Raw genomic sequence first — 20,576 nt, 5'->3', positions numbered from 1 at the left:
GTACTGGGTCAGTTGTGTACTGGGTCAGTTGTGTACAGGGTGTGTACTGGGTCAGTTGTGTACAGGGTGTGTACTGGGTGAGTTGTGTACAGGGTGTGTACTGGGTCAGTTGTGTACAGGGTGTGTACTGGGTCAGTTGTGTACAGGGTGTGTACTGGGTCAGTAGTGTAATGTCTTCATATCTGACATTACGTTAATGTTCCCCTATCTTCCTTTACCTTAATGTTTCTATATCTGTCATTACCTTAATATTCCCATATGTCATTACCTTAATATTCCGATATCTGTCATTACCTTAATGTTCCCATATTTGACGTTACCTTAATGTTGCCATATCTGTCATTACCTTAATGTTGCCATATCTGTCATTACCTTAATGTTGCCATATCTGTCATTACCTTAATGTTGCCATATCTGTCATTACCTTAATGTTGCCATATCTGTCATTACCTTAATGTTGCCATATCTGTCATTACCTTAATGTTGCCATATCTGTCATTACCTTAATGTTGCCATATCTGTCATTACCTTAATGTTGCCATATCTGTCATTACCTTAATGTTCCCATATCTGTCATTACCTTAATTTTCCCATATCTGTCATTACGTTAATTTTCCCATATCTGTCATTACCTTGAGGAAGCCAGGTGGTATGTATAGGTAGCCTGGTGGTATGTATAGGTAGCCTGGTGGTATGTATAGGTAGCCTGGTGGTATGTATAGGTAGCCTGGTGGTATGTATAGGTAGCCTGGTGTGGGGAATATCTCCCAGCATTAATTTATTTATTTAATGATTTATTATGAATTTTATTAAATTGTTTCTCATTTACTCAAGATTTTATTTCAAATTTAAGTGGACTCTACGATACCTTAGTGAACTGTGTGGGAAAATATCCGGGATTGATATAGGAGAACTACTTAGGAACTGTACTGTACTAAATTATAAATTACTGTATGCAAAATTAATACAAGTAAAGTCCATAGGTAGGGTTGTAAAGCCTAGCTCCTCTGGTGGTTATGAGAGTATATGGACTAATAACTGTTTAATAAGTGAACACTGGTTGTGTTTATATCAAGGATCTAAATAATATACACAGGCCAGCCTTGCTCTATAATTACAACAGCCTACTTATGTGGAAATTGATCATTCCCCTTGGACTTTATCTGCCGAATAATTACAGAATAGTAAACTGCAACTAATATATGCGGCATATAATAAGGGAAAGATATTGTGAGTGATTAAAACCAGGGGCCAGATTCACGCCAGCAGTTACGAACCTGTCCATCTTTTCTCAATCTTTGGCGGCTTTGTTTCCAATTATTAAACAGTTAATGAGCTCCGAAGCACCAGGAGGCTGTTTATAACAATAACAACAGTTGATTGGCAAGTTTTCATGCTTGTAAACTGTTTAATAAATATAACCCAAAGCCGTCAAAGATTGAAGAAAGATGTACACGTTCGTAAGTGCTTGCGTATATGCTTTCGTGAATCTGGCCCCTGGTTTACCCGGCCCGGGTGGTGGCTTCTCGCGCAGCCTAAACAATTTAGCACTAAATATACACCTAAATGACCACTACGACATGTACTAGTTTACTTAATCGCATATAGAATACTTGCCAATGGTAGCGACTTTTGTACTGTTGATCGGAGACTGGTTGGTTTGTAGAGAGACTGGCCGGATCTGTGAGGTGGTGTAGGTGTGGGGCTGGTGTAGGTGTGGGGCTGGTGTAGGTGTGGGGCTGGTGTAGGTGTGGGGCTGGTGTAGATGTGGGGCTGGTGTGGGTATGGGGCTGGTGTGGGTATGGGGCTGGTGTGGGTGTGGGGCTGGTGTAGGTGTGGGGCTGGTGTGGGTGTGGGGCTGATGTGGGTGTGGGGCTGGTGTGGGTGTGGGGCTGGTGTGGGTGTGGGGCTGGTGTGGGTGTGGGCTGACTGCTGCCTCACGCTGCTCTATATCATAGCGTCTCTCTCTCCCCCCCCCCCCCCCTCCAGGGACGCGGCCTCTGGTTCTAATTTTGTCTTTATCGACAAAGGGGGGGAGGAAACTTGGCTTTTATTCACGATTTAATTATGTCTAGTCATGGGCAATACTTTTTTATTTAATTTGATCCCCAGACTGGCAATTTAAAGATTATCTAATTATGAATAAATAGAAATTTAAGTGACGTGGCAATAGTCCCATTTTCTAAGAGGAATCATAACATCCCAGTTTTCTTTGACTGATTCACTAAGCCATTTAGAGTTAGTCTTAATATTTGCCTAACATAAGAGCAATGACTTAGTATGCTAGAAGTTAGTATTTTGTGGCGGAATTTCCAACACCTCTTGGTATTATCTTGAAGCTTCGTGGTATTATGGTGAAGCCTCGCGGTATTATGTTGGTGAGGCCTCGCGGTATTATGTTGGTGAGGCCTCGCGGTATTATGTTGGTGAGGCCTCGCGGTATTATGTTGGTGAGGCCTCGCGGTATTATGTTGGTGAGGCCTCGCGGTATTATGTTGGTGAGGCCTCGCGGTATTAGTGAAGTCTCTTGGTATTATGTTAGTGAAGTCTCTTGGTATTATGTTAGTAGCCGCCTGGTATTGTGTTACCATCACTTTCCATATGTATGCCGTCATTCTGGTCTCTCTCGTATCATCTGATGTGTCCACTCACAATAACCTTGAGCATTTTGTACAACGTGATCATATTCCCTATTGCTCTTACAGGAGCGACATTCCCCTCAAGGTATCTATACTGTACTTGTAAGTCATGCTTCTTATCAATGACTGTTTAAATATTTTGCAAGACGCGACATGACACTTGTGTAAGTTGCTTTCTGACGGCACAGCGCTCAGCTCTTTCTTGATGGCACTCCACGTATATGTGTGTGTGCGTGTACTCACCTAGTTGTGCTTACGGGGGTTGAGCTCTGGCTCTTTGGTCCCGCCTCTCAACTGTCAATCAACTGGTGTACAGATTCCTGAGCCTATTGGGCTCTATCATATCTACACTTGACACACTGTATGGAATCAGCCTCCACCACATCACTGCCTAATGCATTCCACTTGTTAACTACTCTGACACTGAAAAAGTTCTTTCTAACGTCCCTGTGGCTCATCTGTGGCGCACCTGTGTCCCCTTGTTCGTGTAAACCCTTGCTAAAGAGTTTGTCGTTGTCTACCTGTCAATTCCCTTGAGAATTTTGTAGGTGGTTATCATGTCTCCCCTTACTCTTCTGTTTTCCAGGGACGTGAGGTTCAGCTCCCTTAGCCTTTCCTCGTAACTCATACCTCTCAGTTCTGGGAGTAATCTGGTGGAATACCGCTGAATCTTCTCAAACCTTGTCTTGTGTTTAACTAAGTATGAACTCCAGGCTGGAGCTGCATATTCCAAAACTGATCTGACATAAGTGGTATATAAGGTCCTGAACGATTCCTTACACAAGTTTCTAAAGGCAATGTGTGCGCGTGTACCCGCGTGCGTATGTGCGTGTGTGGGTGTGTATACCAAGGTGAAGGTGTGAGTGTGTGGGTGTACACACAGGTGTGAGTGTGTGGGTGTACACACAGGTGTGAGTGTGTGGGTGTACACACAGGTGTGATCATGTGTGCTGCTGTTGCCGGAGCTCAAAAACAGTGGCTTTTGTTGACCGGTAATATTGAAGGTCACTGTTATCCACTTTTGTCTTTCACTGCGGTAATCTTTGTGGGATTTGTGGAGGAGAAGACGAGATGTTTACCTGTGGTGGCCCTCAAGGACACCTTCAAGCTCCTCTAACTTAAGTCTTTTATTACCTTCATTTTTACAACTTTTATTCTGCGTCTTCTCCACCAAGTGGTCGGAGCTCCTTACCCTTCCTTCTTCTTCGTTCCATCCTTCTCTTTCTTTTTCTTTCGCTCCATCTTCGCCAGGCAAAAACCTATTGTAACTAATCATATTTTTAGTCATAGGAAATGTGTGTTGGGAGGGAGGAGCCGGCACTCCCAGCACCTCCCTCCCTCCCACCTGTACATCTCTCCTCCATCATGGCAGCTCAGTCTGTATTTATTAAACAGTTTACGACCTTCACAACTTGAGAGGCCAAAGTTATTATTGTGATGGACAACCTGGCAGCGCCTCACAGCTCATAACGTGTTAAATACATGGAGAGTAAAGCGCCTCGACCTAGCAGTGATGTACGGGTTTGGTGGGTGGCGCCTGGCGCTGCTGGTCCTACTTCTCCTCCTTCATGTCTTCATGTCTCTCTCTTAACCCTCAGTGTGTTCCACTCTTGGTAATCCCTTGGCTAAACCCCACCCACATCTTCACTAGTAGTGTAAGTGAGGGGGGGGGCAGCAGGTGTAGAGGGTAGTGTAGGTGAGGGGGGTTGGGCAGCAGGTGTAGTGGGCAGGGCAGGTGAGGGGGCGGGGCAGCAGGTGTAGTGGGCAGGGCAGGTGAGGGGGGGGCGGGGCACAGGTGTAGAGGGCAGGGCAGGTGAGGGGGGCGGGGCAACAGGTGTAGTGGGCAGGGCAGGTGAGGGGGGGTGGGCGGGGCACAGGTGTAGAGGGCAGGGCAGGTGAGGGGGGCGGGGCACAGGTGTAGAGGGCAGGACAGGTGAGGGGGGCGGGGCAGCAGGTGTAGTGGGCAGGGCAGGTGAGGGGGTGGGGGCAGGGCAGGTGAGGGGGGGGCAGGGCAGGTGAGGGGGGGGGCGGGGCAGGGCAGGTGAGGGGGGGGCGGGGCAGGGCAGGTGAGGGGGACACACCAGGGTAACCTAGGTTACGGGAGCTCACTGGAGCACCTGGGAACAAGAGGCTAAAGGTGAACTCTTGACAAAAGTGTGAGGAACACGTGAATTAGTAAAGGTAAGAGTCGGGGCGCTGTGACCTTTACCGGGCGCACAGCCACACTCTTCAAGCACTGCTCGCCGCCCTCCTCCTTCATCCTTCAACGGCGCCGTCAGCCTGGTTGACGGCGTCCACACTACGGGCCCCTGCTCCTCTCCTCTCCCCCTCACCCTCGCCCTTCCCTCAGTCTCCCTCCACCAGTTGGTCAACTCCGTCCCTCAGTACTCACTCTCCTTGTCTCCAGGTCAGTCATCCTAAGGCGTCGCTTCAGGGGGCAGCTTCGTCCGCCTACTTTTTTAAGCCTTCCACATTTACCTCCCCCTCCCCCCTCTTCAACAGCACGAGGTATGGGTGTAGCGAGACCACCAGTGGGTGTTGACACTCAGTTATGGTCCCTTCCACTCATGGTGCGAGCACCATTGCTTCTACCACTACACTCTGGGAATAGTGTGACACTTATTCCAACACGGTCACCCTAACATGCTCACACCTTACGGAAGTATACTGTACAGTTTCCACTGGTGGGTCTCCCTACACCCAAACACGCCTTGTTTGCAAGGTTGCTTGCAAACTCTCACAAGTCAATCTTGGCCTCGGGCCGGGTTTGGTGAGTAGAAGAACTCCCAGAACCCCATCAACCAGTGGCCCCAGTGTGTAGTGGTAGAGGCAGTGTGGTCAGGACAAACAGTGATCACACTTTCCTCTAAAGATCTTCTTGTAGTCATTAAAGATCGCCTTCTATCCCACATGAAGTTGTTACTCTTTATCGGCTGTGTTTATTTACTATTTGTGCCAGTAATATTGAGGTATTAGCTCTTGGACCCCGCCTTTCTAAGAGCTTTTTTCTCTCCTTTATTATATATACAACATATATTTATCGTTGCCACCAGACGATTGACATTATGACGGGGAACCGCGAGCAATGATCCTAGTATCTGATAAACATCTCAACACTTGATATATTTGATAAGGTTAATTTTGGTTAGATATTTAAATCATTTGGCAGCAGCACTAAATATGATTTAACTTTGCTGAAATTTAGTGTGGGTTTGTTTTGTTTAACTTGTAAGACAATGAGAGGGTGCTCATCATTTTTCAAAATAAGGTGTTTGGGCCAGTCGGCTGTTTGTTGGTTTGTGTGACTGTGTCCAAGGTTAGAATCCAGACGCTTGCGGCTAGTCTCACTCAACTTGGCAGAAGGAACTGGTCTGGGGCGCAGGATGAACACAGGCTGATCGGGGTAGGCACAAGTTAAATGCCTTTAAAAAAATATTAGCAATTTTAAAGACCCCCAGACCATTTTCACAGTCAAGTATGAAATATGTCGTGTGATTAACGTGAAGTTGTTAGTGAAAAGAAAAGGTAAGAAAAGCAAAAGAAAATGGAAAGCATCTGTAAGAGCGATACACATGTTTCAGTATTTCTCTCCCCCCCCCTCTAGAAGGGGGCACGAAGGGTGAGGAGGGAGATGGGGTGAAGACTGGGGAAGAGCAGGCAAGTGGTGGAAGAGACCCGAGTGCACCCGGGTACCCCTTCTACACAAATGGAAATGTCTGTCTATTCGAGGTTGGAGAGATAGGGCAAAGGTGCAGAGAAGGGGGAAATGGGGAGAAAAGAGATGGGAAAATAGAGAGAAGAGGGAAAAGGGAGGATGTGGAGGGGAGGGGAAAGAAGAGGGGTGGAATTTAAGATAGACTACCCCTGGCAGGGCCGGGTACCCCTCCTCGTACCATTTACACTATAATAATGTGTTCGTCCAAAGTTGGAGGCCAGATGTTTGGGGCTAGCCTCACCCAGCTTGGCAGAGGGAACAGTGTGGGGTACACCATGAACACAGGTTGGTCGGGGTCGTCGGAATTCAACAAGGAATAGCGTGTCAGGGTCACATTCACACATCAAGGATTTCTGCACTGTCCGCCGGCTACCTAAGTCAATATTTTGAAAGCAAACAAAAAAAAATAGTAATATACGTCATTTCAAATGATTTTCATTGATTTATCAGACAATTGTGACTTGCTTGTGATGTGAGTGAGGCGTAAGAGTGTGAATACCATCACCGTGGGCCAGAGTGTGGTCGGGTGGAGTGTAAACCCCTGCTTGGTCTCCGGGCTGGTTGGCCATCCTGCCCCCGACCTGGGACATCCTGGTTGGCCATCCTGCCCCCGACCTGGGACAAACAACGGTCAACTGGACGGTCCCAAGACGACCATATTTTCTCCACAAGGCGATAAGTACCCCCACATAAACTTGAACAAATAAACATATGTAATATTATAAATATACTGGATACATATTATATATACATACATATAATACTTAAATATATGCATATATTATTATAACATCACAAACCCAACATGGAGGTGTGTGGAGGCTGCCTTAAGTCACTTCGGAAGAGTGTTGTAGGCATTGTATGTAACATTTGTAACATAAGGTTTCACCTGAGTTGTACAGGATTACCTACACAATATGCAAACCGGGAAGGTAACTACTGGATCTGTCAAAGAGACAGACAGTTGTGGGAAAACATCACCAAACTAATGAATAACATTCCTGAAGTACACAGGCTACAATTCACGCAAAAACTACCAGAAATATATGCAGAGTATATAAAGACAGCAACGAACTCTGAACACAACCCAGGGACTGAGAAGTTAGAGAGTCAAAGTAGCAATGTAGAAGGGTATAGTGTCGAGGTACACAAAAATGAAGGCAATATTGTAGAGCACACTGGTGATATGAATAAGGAGAGAAAAAATGAGACGAATGAGAACACAAATGAGAAAGACGAAAGCAACAAGGAGAAAGATAAGGGCAATACCGAGAATGAATGCAGAAACGAGAAAGTTGGAACAAAAAACACAGAGGTAGCCAAGTCGTGCACGGGTACAAACAAGAATAATACAATCACAAATGAAAATATTTGCTGGTATTATGCAAAAGGACAGTGTAGATATGGGCCCAGAGGCACGGAATGCTCATTCATGCACCCACGGAAATGCCGAAACTGGTTAGGGAAAGGCAGATGTCGTTTTGATACAGAGTGTAGATATTTTCACCCTAAGCTATGCACACTCTCAGTCAATGAGAGGAAATGCTACGATCTTCACTGCCCCGATTTCCACGTCAGAGGTACACAGCGCCATATAAGAGAAGAAGTCCAACATAATAGCCCTGAAAATTTTTTAGAGGCAGGTACAAACAGAGGGAGAAACAGACAGGCAGAAACGTGGCAGGAGTACGGATGGAGAGGGGGAAATGCCCAAGACTGGACTACAGTTCGTCATCAAGCCCACACATACTACACCCCCCAACTACACAGAGACTACCACACTCCCCAGTATCACTTCCAAAACTGGACAAACCATTGCCACAACAACACACCCTGGGTCAGGGTAGAGAGGAGGGAGAACTACCAAAACCTTCCAGAAGTGACACACAATATGGACAATCATTCATATTTGCAAACATTCAAGGTTTAAAGCCAAAGTCAAGAAATAAAGTTAAGTTCATAAATGGCCTTCTATTAGAGTCAAACTCAATATTTGGGGCATTCACGGAAACTCATACAAAAGATTACATGGATGGTGAAATCTGGATTCCAAATTATAATCTATATAGATGTGATAGAAAAACTAGGTCAAATGGAGGAGTAGGTCTGTATATTAAAGAAGACCTGGTATGCACAGAACTATTAAATTCAACTAATGAGGTGGTAGAGGTACTTGGAATGAAGGTAGAGAAACTAAACCTAATTATTATTCTAATATATAAACCGCCAGATACAACGATTGAGGAATTCACAGAACAGATGCACAAAATAGAGAACATACTTGACAACCTAGCAAACCCAGCTCCAGATATTATCTTTCTTGGAGATTTCAATTTACCGAGTCTAAGATGGAGAACGGCAAACACAAATATCATAGCAGGGAATGACCCGGGAAATAACCAACCACAGGTTAGAGAACTTTTGAGATTCTGTGACAAATTCTCGCTCAATCAACAGATTACAGAACCAACTAGGAACGAAAACACACTAGACTTGTTATTCACAAACAATGATGAACTAATCAGGGATATCACAATCTCAGATACTTCATACTCAGACCATAAGCTCATTGAAGTGCGAACTAGCATAAATAACGGTAGTAGGTCTAAGAGACCCAACAAGCGAGAAGGAATATTCAATCAATTCAATTTCAACAATAAGAGGATTGACTGGGAAAAAATAAATGTAGACCTTGCAACCATTCAATGGGAGACGGTCTTAAGCGACAAAACTCCCACACAGGGAATAGCTCAACTGACAGCTGAAGCTTACAAGGTCTGCTTGAAGCACGTACCTGTGAGGAGGGGCAGAAAGAGGACCACTCTAGAAAGAGAACGGAGACGACTGTACAGGAGAAGGAAAAAAATAACGGAAATGCTTCGGCAGACACAACTATCACAAGCAAGGAAAACAAGCCTAAGCAGGGAGATTGAGGAAATAGAACAAACGTTGAAGCGATCATATGAGTCTGAGGAAATGGAATTGGAACAGAAAGCTATACAAGAGATAAGGAAAAATCCGAAATATTTTTTCACATACGCAAAATCAAAATCCAAAACCTCGACCAGTATTGGACCGTTAATTACAAATGAAGGTACGTACACAGAGGACAACAAAGAGATTAGTGAAATTCTAAGAAGCCAGTATGAGGCTATGTTTAGCACACCAATAAACAACATGAAAGTTGATGACCCAGACAGCTTCTTTATGAATGACATTCAAGCTGCAGATAATATAACGGATATTACCACAAACTCGGAAGACTTTGAAAGAGAAATTGATAATATGCCTATGCACTCAGCTCCTGGGCCTGACTCATGGAATTCAATATTCATAAAGAAATGTAAAGTACCAGTAGCGAGAGCACTCAGCGTAATATGGAGAAAGAGCCTGGATACAGGGGAGATACCAGCAGCACTTAAATCTGCAGATATAGCTCCGTTGCACAAGGGGGGGAGTAAAGCCTTGGCAAAAAATTATAGGCCAGTTGCACTAACATCACACATAATAAAAGTGTTTGAAAGAGTGATTAGGAATCAAATTTCTAGTTTTATGGAAAACAATGAATTGCACAATCCAGGACAACATGGATTTAGAGCGGGAAGATCCTGTCTGTCACAGTTACTCAACCACTATGACAAAATCACAGAAGCCCTAGAAGAAAAGCAAAATGCAGATGTTGTATACACAGACTTTGCAAAGGCGTTCGACAAATGTGACCATGGGGTGATAGCTCACAAAATGAGGTCAATGGGAATAACTGGAAAAGTAGGACGCTGGATACTCAATTTCCTGTCGAACAGAACACAAAGAGTAACAGTCAATCAGATAAAATCGAGTCCAAGCGATGTTAAAAGCTCTGTACCTCAAGGTACAGTCCTTGCACCGCTACTGTTCCTTATTCTCATATCTGATATAGACAAAAATACACGCCACAGCTTCGTGTCGTCCTTTGCAGATGACACAAAAATCAGCATGAAAATTACCTCTGCTGAAGACATTGAAAAACTACAAGCAGATGTCAACAAAGTTTTTGATTGGGCAGCAGAAAATAACATGATGTTTAACAGTGATAAATTTCAGGTACTCAGGTACGGCAAAAATGAGGATCTGAAACATAATACAGGGTACAAAACACAATCGAATCTTCCCATAGTAGGAAAACAGCATGTCAAGGATTTGGGAATAATGATGTCCGACGATCTAACGTTTAGGGAGCATAACCAAGCAAATATCGCGTCAGCCAGAAAAATGATCGGATGGATTACGAGAACTTTCAAATCCAGGGATCCCATCACAATGGTTGTACTCTTCAAGTCACTTGTGCTGTCCCGTCTCGAGTACTGCTCAGTACTCACTTCCCCCTTCAGAGCAGGAGAGATTGCTGAAATAGAGGGAATACAGAGAACATATACGGCACGCATAGACGAGATAAAACACCTAAATTATTGGGATCGTCTCAAAGCTCTCCAAATGTACTCTCTAGAAAGGAGACGAGAGAGATACCAAATAATATACACCTGGAAAATACTGGAGGGTCAGGTCCCAAATCTACACAGTAAAATAACAACGTACTGGAGTGAACGATATGGAAGAAAATGCAAGATTGAACCTGTGAAGAGCAGAGGTGTCATAGGCACAATCAGAGAGCACTGTATAAACATCAGGGGTCCGCGGTTGTTCAACGTCCTCCCAGCGAGCATAAGAAATATTGCCGGAACAACCGTGGACATCTTCAAGAGAAAACTGGACGGTTTTCTAAGAGAAGTTCCGGATCAGCCGGGCTGTGGTGGGTACGTGGCCCTGCGGGCCGCTCCAAGCAACAGCCTGGTGGACCAAACTCTCACAAGTCGAGCCTGGCCTCGGGCCGGGCTTGGGGAGTAGAAGAACTCCCAGAACCCCATCAACCAGGTATCAACCAGGTATCAACCAGGGCTGGGGCTTCCTGAACTGACCAGTGGATTCAGTAGAGTTCCGGGTGGCTTTGTACCATCATGGCCCAGTCGGTGAGGGCAGGTGTCTGGGATTTACCAGAACGCGGGTTCCAGACACTCCATTGCCTCAAAATGATTTTCGTATATGTTGAGAGCGGGACGGAGGTGTCCGCACTTACACCTAGCCCGCACTTTCGCAGAAATAACACCACATGAGACCAGAAGACATGGCAGGATGTGCAGAATACCCCCGTTGAAAAGCAGAGGTGCAACAGGTACTCTGAGAGAGAACTATCAACATCAGAGGCCCGAGACTGTTCAACACGCTTCCACTACACATAAGGGGCATAACTGGCAAACCCCTCACAGTGTTCAAGAGAGAACTGGATAAGCACCTCCAAAGGATACCTGATCAACCAGGCTGTGACTCATACGTCAGGCTGCGAGCAGCCGCGTCTAACAGCCTGGTTGATCAGTCCAGCAACCAGGAGGCCTGGTCGACGACCGGGCCGCGGGGACACTAAGCCCCGGAAGCACCTCAAGGTAGCCAAGGTAGCCCCTACACCAGCCTTGCCTCAGCGACTCGTTGGTTTGACGGAGAGATAACGAACCACTCCTGCCATACAAGGTGCGCCCTCTATGCACTTACCATACTAACTATTTTATACAAGAATATTATGCTTTCAGATTGGATTTTTGTGTTCAACTCTATGTATTTTATTTAATATTATATGTCTGCCAGTGTTTTGTGAAGTGATCGTGTGTGTGTTGATCTTAGGAAGACTCCTCCTCCATCTCCTGTTCCTTCTCCTCCTCCTCCACCTACACCTTCCTCGTCATCAGTGTCGTGGACCTAAGTGTGTTTCAGGAAGTGTATCAGTATTGTATGCTTGAGTATGTTTTGAGGCTGGTTGACTTGTTGGGTAGTTGTAAGTTGTGAAGTGGAGAAGTGTTGCAGGTGTGAGTGAGGGTGTTGTAAGGTGGTGGTGGAGCAGGAGCTAAGTGTGTTGTGTTGTGTTTCAGTACCGTCCATAGTGGTGCACAACGGGACGAGCAGCGCCCCCACCAGCCCCAGCATGGAGCGGGCGGTCCGGCCACTCCGCCCTCATAGGTCACTCTCCAAACAGGTAGTGTACCCGTCTCCACCCGCGACCCCTCCTCTCTCTCTCTCCCTCCACACTAATATTTACACTAACAAATATTGTTTTTAGATTGCAAGTACATTTTTATACGTTCATGCCAGATACTCACCTGTGTGTTCAACTGCCTACCTGGTGTTCAAAGGTGATATTTATTGCAATTATGTTCATTCCCAGGTGGATCTCACCTGGAGGTTGAGGGTCTATAACTTGTCGCCCTGGCTGTGAACTGTGTAGTTGTGACGCCTTGTTACCACCCCCCCCCACCATGGTGTGAGGCCTGGCACGCTCTGTCCTCGGGCTCTCACCCGGGACACCCGGCTCATGACCTCAAGGCCGGCTGCTGACCTGATAGCCGGCTCTTGAATTTAAAGCCGAGGTCCAACTTTGATATAGGCACGTAGACATGATGTTTGAGAGTAACTACAGGTAATGAAGCCAACAGTGACCTGGCAGCTGGTAATGGCAGCTGGTAGTGGCAGCAGGTAATCTTCTGGAGGGTATAGACATTTCTCTCAGTGTTTGCTGACAATGCTAAAATTATGAGAACGAGTAAGAGACCGGAGGGCAGCAAGAGGCTACAAGATGACCTAGAAATACTGAAGGAATGGTCCAACAAATGGCTACTAAAGATTAATTCTAGCAAGTGTAAAGTGATGAAGGTTCGTGTAGGGAGCCGGAGGCCTTACACAAGATACCTATTGGGAGATGAAATCCTTCAGGAATCGCCAAAAAACATTTGGGGGTTTGATATCACGCCAGAACCGTCCCCTGAAGCCACATCAAAAGCATAACATCAGCGGTGTATGCCAGGCTGGCGAACATAAGAACCGCCTTCAGAAACTTGTGTAAGGAATCATTCAGAACCTTGAATAAAATATATGTCAGACCAATACTGGAATATGCGGCTCCAGCCTGGAGTCCACATCTAGTCAAACACAAAACGATGTTAGAAAAGGTTGAGAGGTATGCCACCAGGCTAGTCCCCGAGCTGAGAGGTATGAGCTACGAGGAAAGATTACTGGAACTAAACCTCACGACACTGGAAGACAGAAGAGGTAGGAGAGATATGATTACCGCCTATAAAATTCTCAGGCGAATTGACAGAGTAGGGAAAGACAAACTATTTAACACGGGTGGAACACGAACAAGGGGACAGGTGGAAACTTAGTACCCAAAAGAGTCACAGACATGATAACATGTCTGTGGCTCAAATCCACAAGGGCCGTGACGAGGATTCGAAACTGCATCCGAGAGCATCCCAGACGCTGCCTTAATCGACTGAGCTACGACATAGTAAAAGAATTGCAACCAGAAATTCTACCGAATTTATTTTTGTTCATTTGATACATCACGCTATTGTGATTTCTGTGTGAGATGATAACATACTTGTTTTCAGTGTCAAAGTAGTTAACAAATAGAACACATTAGGAAGTGATGTGGTGTAGGCTGACTCCATACACAGTTGCACGTGTAAGTTCACCAGGTGGGGTGTGGCCCCGTGCCGGTCCGCTGTGGGGTGTGGCCCCGTGCCGGTCCGCTGTGGGGTGTGGCCCCGTGCCGGTCCGCTGTGGGGTGTGGCCCCGTGCCGGTCCGCTGTGGGGTGTGGCCCCGTGCCGGTCCGCTGTGGGGTGTGGCCCCGTGCCGGTCCGCTGTGGGGTGTGGCCCCGTGCCGGTCCGCTGTGGGGTGTGGCCCCGTGCCGGTCCGCTGTGGGGTGTGGCCCCGTGCCGGTCCGCTGTGGGGTGTGGCCCCGTGCCGGTCCGCTGTGGGGTGTGGCCCCGTGCCGGTCCGCTGTGGGGTGTGGCCCCGTGCCGGTCCGCTGTGGGGTGTGGCCCCGTGCCGGTCCGCTGTGGGGTGTGGCCCCGTGCCGGTCCGCTGTGGGGTGTGGCCCGGCTGGTGGTGGCATATTACACCATTAAAGGTGAGGTGTCGCCTCCACCTGTTGACTGTAGGTTCTTGTTGATTATTGTTATAGGTGTAGACGTGTGTACACCTGACCTGGCCCCCTGTGTTGAGTGTACACCTGACCTGGCCCCCTGTGTTGAGTGTACACCTGACCTGGCCCCCTGTGTTGAGTGTACACCTGACCTGGCCCCCTGTGTTGAGTGTACACCTGACCTGGCCCCCTGTGTTGAGTGTACACCTGACCTGGCCCCCTGTGTTGAGTGTACACCTGACCTGCCCCCCCCCCTGTGGTGAGTGTACACCTGACCTGGCCCCCCCTGTGTTGAGTGTACACCTGACCTGGCCCCCCTGTGTTGAGTGTACACCTGACCTGGAACCCTGTGTTGAGTGTACACCTGACCTGCCCCCCCCCCTGTGTCTGTTGCCGGCACTCGTGGTGGCATCTGGCCTCATACTGGCCTGAGTAACCCTAGTGTAGTGATGGTAAGGTGTCTGCGTCCAGTCACGCATCACCATGTATACTTGTACTTCAAACTGTTGCTGAACTCCGAATAACCTTACCGTAATCACTTTGTAGTTTGTAACATCTTTCACCCGGAGCTGTTTTTACCCAAAGAGCCCGGAGGAGACGAGGAGCTGGAGAAGGCCGAGAGGTTACCTTACAGAGTGAGGCAGGAGAGAGGTTACCTTACAGATTGAGGCAGGAGGAGAGAGGTTACCTTACAGTGTGAGGCAGGAGGAGGGTCCTGGCAGCAGGCTATATATACCATAAGAGTGGTGCCGGACCTCCCTCACGCCACCGACACCGCCTCAACACACGCTAATAACCACCCCCCCCCCCCCCTTCACCCTACTTTTTCTTAACTTTCTAATTGTCGATTTTGTCTTTAGAACTAAGCTCAATGTTTCTACTGTTAAAACCAATAAACACAATTCTTATATTATACATATGTATAATATAATTTTTTTCTGGGGGGGGGGGGGGATGAAAATGCCGTAGGTTCGAACCCTCGTCACGGCCCTTGTGGATTTGTTCACTTGATGCATCACGCTATTGTGATTTGTGTGTGTCAAGAGCTTTAACACAGCTCAAATAATAACATCAAGAACTTCAAGGAACTTTAACCCAGCTATTCAAGTCAGTAGGAGGCATTAAGTGCACATACTCGGGACTGGCTGACACCAGTCTCCAACCCGGCGCAAGGGAACACTAACCCAAGTAAGAGGTTGGTGCTGCAACACATACACAAGCACCTACGATCCTCAGGTACCCATTTCAACACAAAAGCACCTACCACCTGACATAACTGATGTACCTTGGTAGCCTGATCCACTATACGGATGGCATTACTCTTATATACACACGAGTAATCAACAATATACAAGACAACTTAAGAGCTGGAGGTGTCACGTCCATCCACCTGGGGGTCCAGGAGGGTAGTGACTGGCCGAGGGCCGAGCCGCGCGAGAACAACTTTGTTACCAACATGGCAAGTCACCCCCAACTTTCCTCCTTTATATATCACAAGCTCAAAATCCAAATAGTAAGTCTAATTCATACACTACATAAATATAAACACTATACCATATTCTCCACAGGAGAGTACATATCACAACTCTAGGTATACACGAATATATCATGCTCTATGCTAAAACACATAAGACGTCAAGTCTAGAACACATGGCAATACTGGCTGGATATGTATAAGGGGGGGGGGGGGGTATGGGACGATTTCCAGCAGTTACCGGTCGAACGATCGTTTAAAGACTTAGATTACAGTATATTCGTCATACCTCAAGTATATATAAATGTACATAATAATATATATATATATATATATATATATATATATATATATATATATATATATATATATGTCGTACCTAGTAGCCAGAACTCACTTCTCAGCCTACTATTCAAGGCCCGATTTGCCTAATAAGCCAAGTTTTCCTGAATTAATATATTTACTATAATTTTTTTCTTATGAAATGATAAAGCAACCCTTTTCTCTATGTATGAGGTCAATTTTTTTTTATTGGAGTTAAAATTAACGTAGATATATGACCGAACCTAACCAACCCTACCTAACCTAACCTAACCTATATTTATAGGTAAGGTTAGGTTAGGTAGCCAAAAAAAGCTAGGTTAGGTTAGGTTAGGTAGGTTAGGTAGACGAAAAAACATTAATTCATGAAAACTTGGCTTATTAGGCAAATCGGGCCTTGAATAGTAGGCCGAGAAGTGCGTTCTGGCTATTAGGTACGACATATATATATATATATATATATATATATATATATATATATATATATATATATATATATATATATATATATATATATATATATACTATATTATAATATCTTTAGCATGTCCGATACAACATTCCAATGTTTAAACATGTAATTATAGCTGTATGAAACGACTGCTATGAACTAGCGTATTCCCAAATTGATTACAGATACAAGAGTAATGATAACATTAGGCTAATCACCTAATATTTGACTATACAGTTTGACCGCATCACACACATACACAATATAATCATACTGGTGTATGTGTGGTCATAACAGTGTCATTATCAGTGGCCAACATGGTGGTAATGTTTACATCAAGTAATTTCCAGGTTTTGACAATATTGCTAATGTTTGGAGAATATGGTGGATAATCAGTCTCTGAAGGATCACTGTTACCAATACAATGATAATATTATTGTTATTAGATACCTTTATTAAAGCAAGATTACAAATATTTGCTGGGTTGTGACCGATGACAGTATGTGATATATGTAGGGTGTATGTTGAGTTGACATATACAACTATATATGGTAATTGAGGTATGTGGCATATGTGTAGTGTATGTTGAGTTGACACATACAACTATATATGGTAGTTGAGACATCCTCCTACACAGCTCGTGAGCCTTCAAGCTCTCCTCACATGGACCACAAATTCATATGTAGAGCGAATTTAATGATACAATTTTATTATTAAGCTACGTGTAAATCTACTGACTAAATGCATTTTATGGCACGAACATGAACCCTATTCTGGCCTAGCCTATCCTAATCTAACCTAACCTATCCTATCCTATCCTAACGTAGCCTAATCTAGCCTCTCATAACATATCCTAACCTAGGTTGCCCGTTATATTTTTTGGTGTTTAATATATTTTATAATTATTTACTTTATATGTAAATGAAAATTTATCGGTTAAAGGCCTGAAGAGAAGTAGGGGAGGGGAGGTAGGGAGATGGGGTGAGAGGGGAAGGTAGGGAGATGGGGTGAGAGGGGAAGGTAGGGAGATGGGGTGAGAGGGGAAGGTAGGGAGATGGGGTGAGAGGGGAAGGTAGGGAGATGGGGTGAGAAGGGGGGGGGGGAGGTGATGAGGAAAAATAAATATGTGGCAGAAATAATTGTGTGTAGTGCGATTAATGTGGCTTGACGGCCGCCACTATATTTTTATATATGGGTAAAGACACTTTTAGATTTCGATTTGTGTGTGTTAGATTTCTGACCTAATGTTGTTTCGTTAGCAAATTTGCAAATGTTGGTATTCAGTCGTGTGTGTAAATCATTTATACAAGAGCGTCCTGGGGTTCTTCAGTCATGGGGAGACAGCACACGCACAAGACTTAATGACATGTACCAAATCATTGTCAACTCATTAGATTATTTTCAAATATATGTATTTATGTTTAAAATCAAAATACAAAGCAGATAGTTTAAAAAAAATACATAATTCTTATTTTGTATTATAAAAGTTTTACAGTAAGCTCTGAAATCTCAAAACATAATAAAAACATGTGTTATTGAATTATTTTAAATTTACACGGAAAAAATAAAATAAAATGAAACAGTGTGAAAAATGAATGAAAGGACTACAGCAGTGTATCTCGTCTAGGCTTCTTTCATTAGATGTTGAGCAGTGACCCTTTGTTGAAGCTTAATTAACCTTCAGTTACCAGCACATGAGCTGCATATATGATCCCTTCTTCCTCTTACATCACACCAAATATTAGTAACTATAATATACGTAATTGTATTCTACACTCATTAATTTCATGTTTCAGCAGTAGAGTCATTAGGTATGAACCTTTCAATTAATGGGGAAACATGTAGGGGAGAAAGATAGCAGTGGGTGGCTGGTCCAGCGTCAGAGAGGAGGGTTTTTATTAACGCATTTAGGTACATCTGCATTGATGCATCTCTCCTAGGCTATATGAAAGGGTACAGTGTGTGTCAAGAGCTAGCTACATGTGCTAAAAAATACCCATCTTACAGGATGGTTAGTCATACGGGGCCATGTGATATATAGTCTGTACTGCCAAATTCTGAGTGCATTATGAGGATATCCTCAAGAACATGACCGTGAATAAGGTAGCAATGATGCCACAATGTCTCTCGTGGGGGTTACAGGAATTCTACGGTTAGCGTTTGCCACATTTCACTTCATTTTATTTTGAATTCTTTATATATTCAATTTATATGAACCTTCGTTCACGGCCGCATCCTGCTCACCAGTTTTCCTGCAGATGGCATTCTTCTTCGTTCATTAAGTAATATTGCTTTGGTTCAGCTGTTATTGGGATTCTGTATGTGTCAACTTCAACTGCTTACTCCTCACTGGCACTGAGGGAATGTGTGCGTTAGGAGTATTTTGAGAGCGTTGTGTAGTGAGGATAGATTATCCGTCTTGTTATTCTAAATGTTATTAATTTTACCCAAGGGCAAACCGAGAGATCCGTAGTGTGAGCCCAAGTGAATTACCAGAATTTCAAGCGAATTTCTGACTACTCTTGTTTGATTAGGGATTTATGTTCCTTTTTGTGATATGAAGAGCATTTCTTTTCATCTGGTCGGCGCAATGATCACTGCTCGTAGGCTGGCTTCTTGTAAAGTGGCGTCGGCCTTTTTCCGGATTGTCCCGTTGACAGGGGGATGGGGGGGGGGAGGCTTGCGCTGTTTGATCACGTCTAGTCCCATGATTTGTGGGCGTTTTGGGTCATATCCTCTGGCCTGGGGTGGTGTTGGGCGGCTTCTCCTCCTTTGGGTGGTTTGGGGCTGGCAGGGCAGGCTTCTTCCCCCTTTGTTACATTGGATCATCTTTGGAGTGAGTGCACTCGGGCGTGGTCAAAATGGCCCCTGTCCCTCAGGTGGGTTTCTCACTTGTTTCCGGTGACTGTGCAGATCTGCGGTTCATTCTAGACTTGTCTCGTCTGAACCCCTGGATTCCTTGTCCCTCCTTTCAGATGACCACTCTGTCTCAGGTCTGACTTCTGTTGGATCCGGGTGCCTGGATGGTGTCCCTGGACCTCAGGGACGTGTATTGGCATGTTCTCATTCATCCGGGGTTCAGGGACTGGTTAGGTTTTGGTGTGGGGTGTCACTACTTTTGTTGCCTTCCTTTTTGCTTGAATCTGGCACCTCGTATATTCAGGCATCTTACCCGTGTTGTGGTGACCCACCTGGATCTGCTAGGAGTTCGGGTTCTGGCCTACCTTAACTGGTTGGTGTGGGCTCCAAGCCGGTCTGCTTGTCTGCTCGCCAGGGGGTGTGGTTCCTTTCCAACTCGCAGCGTTTGGGTTCCTAATGAACTGGCGGAAGTCCCATCTGATTCTATCCATTCGGACCTGGATGGTTCTTGTTTGGGACTCTTGGACCACTTCCATGTCTCTCCCTCTGGAGGCATTGCCGCGGCTGTGGTCCAGCCTTCAGCTGTTTCTGGGGGTTCCCGGGTCACTCGGCGGTTGCTCGAGGAGTTGTGTGGAAGTCTGAACATCGCTGAGCTGGTTTACCCACTGGGTCGGGGTTTGGCTTGGGCATCTGTTCTGGTTCCTTCATGGATGCCCCTTCTGCTTCTCTCGCGATCACTGGGTTCGGCTTCCGTGCAGACTTGCGTCAGTTGCTGCATTGCAGGCTTCCTCGTTTTTTTTTTGGGGGGGGGGGGTTTGCCTTGGCGTCTACCCGAGCCCTTTCTCGATGTGTTCACGGACACATTGTTTCTTGGCTGGGGCTTTGTGACCAGTACTCACCCTGCCCGGCCATGGGCGGTGGGGTCTGTACTTCCGTCGAACTCACAGAACAGTGCAGAAGTTCACAGTGGTTTGGTTTTCATTTCGAAGGGTTCGGGTCACTCAAGGTTTGACTATCTGGCTTCATTTGGACTGTTCTCTGGTGGCTCATTGCCTGAACCATGGGGGTTCCCTTCGGTCCTTGCCTCTTTGGGGCTGGTCGCTTCGA

The 20,576-nt window shown here is 45.6% G+C and overlaps 1 protein-coding gene across 19 annotated transcripts in view; it reads left to right on the top strand.

Moving 5' to 3' along the window:
- LOC123763958 (cAMP-regulated phosphoprotein 21) overlaps positions 1 to 20,576 on the top strand; it is a 257,113-nt gene that overhangs the window by 106,683 nt on the left and 129,854 nt on the right. For all 19 annotated transcript variants that reach the window (XM_069330057.1, XM_069330053.1, XM_069330049.1 and 16 more), the window contains one exon: positions 12,312 to 12,415. In XM_069330057.1, coding sequence (XP_069186158.1) covers positions 12,365 to 12,415 — 51 coding nt within the window. In that variant the 5' untranslated portion in view covers positions 12,312 to 12,364. The remainder of the gene's footprint in view (positions 1 to 12,311; positions 12,416 to 20,576) is intronic.

Source organism: Procambarus clarkii, chromosome 23 (genome assembly GCF_040958095.1).
Source record: "Procambarus clarkii isolate CNS0578487 chromosome 23, FALCON_Pclarkii_2.0, whole genome shotgun sequence".
In the NCBI taxonomy this organism is placed as follows: Eukaryota; Metazoa; Arthropoda; class Malacostraca; order Decapoda; family Cambaridae; genus Procambarus; species Procambarus clarkii.
Note: the sequence above shows the minus strand (reverse complement) of the source record. Positions and strands in the feature narration are given on the sequence as shown.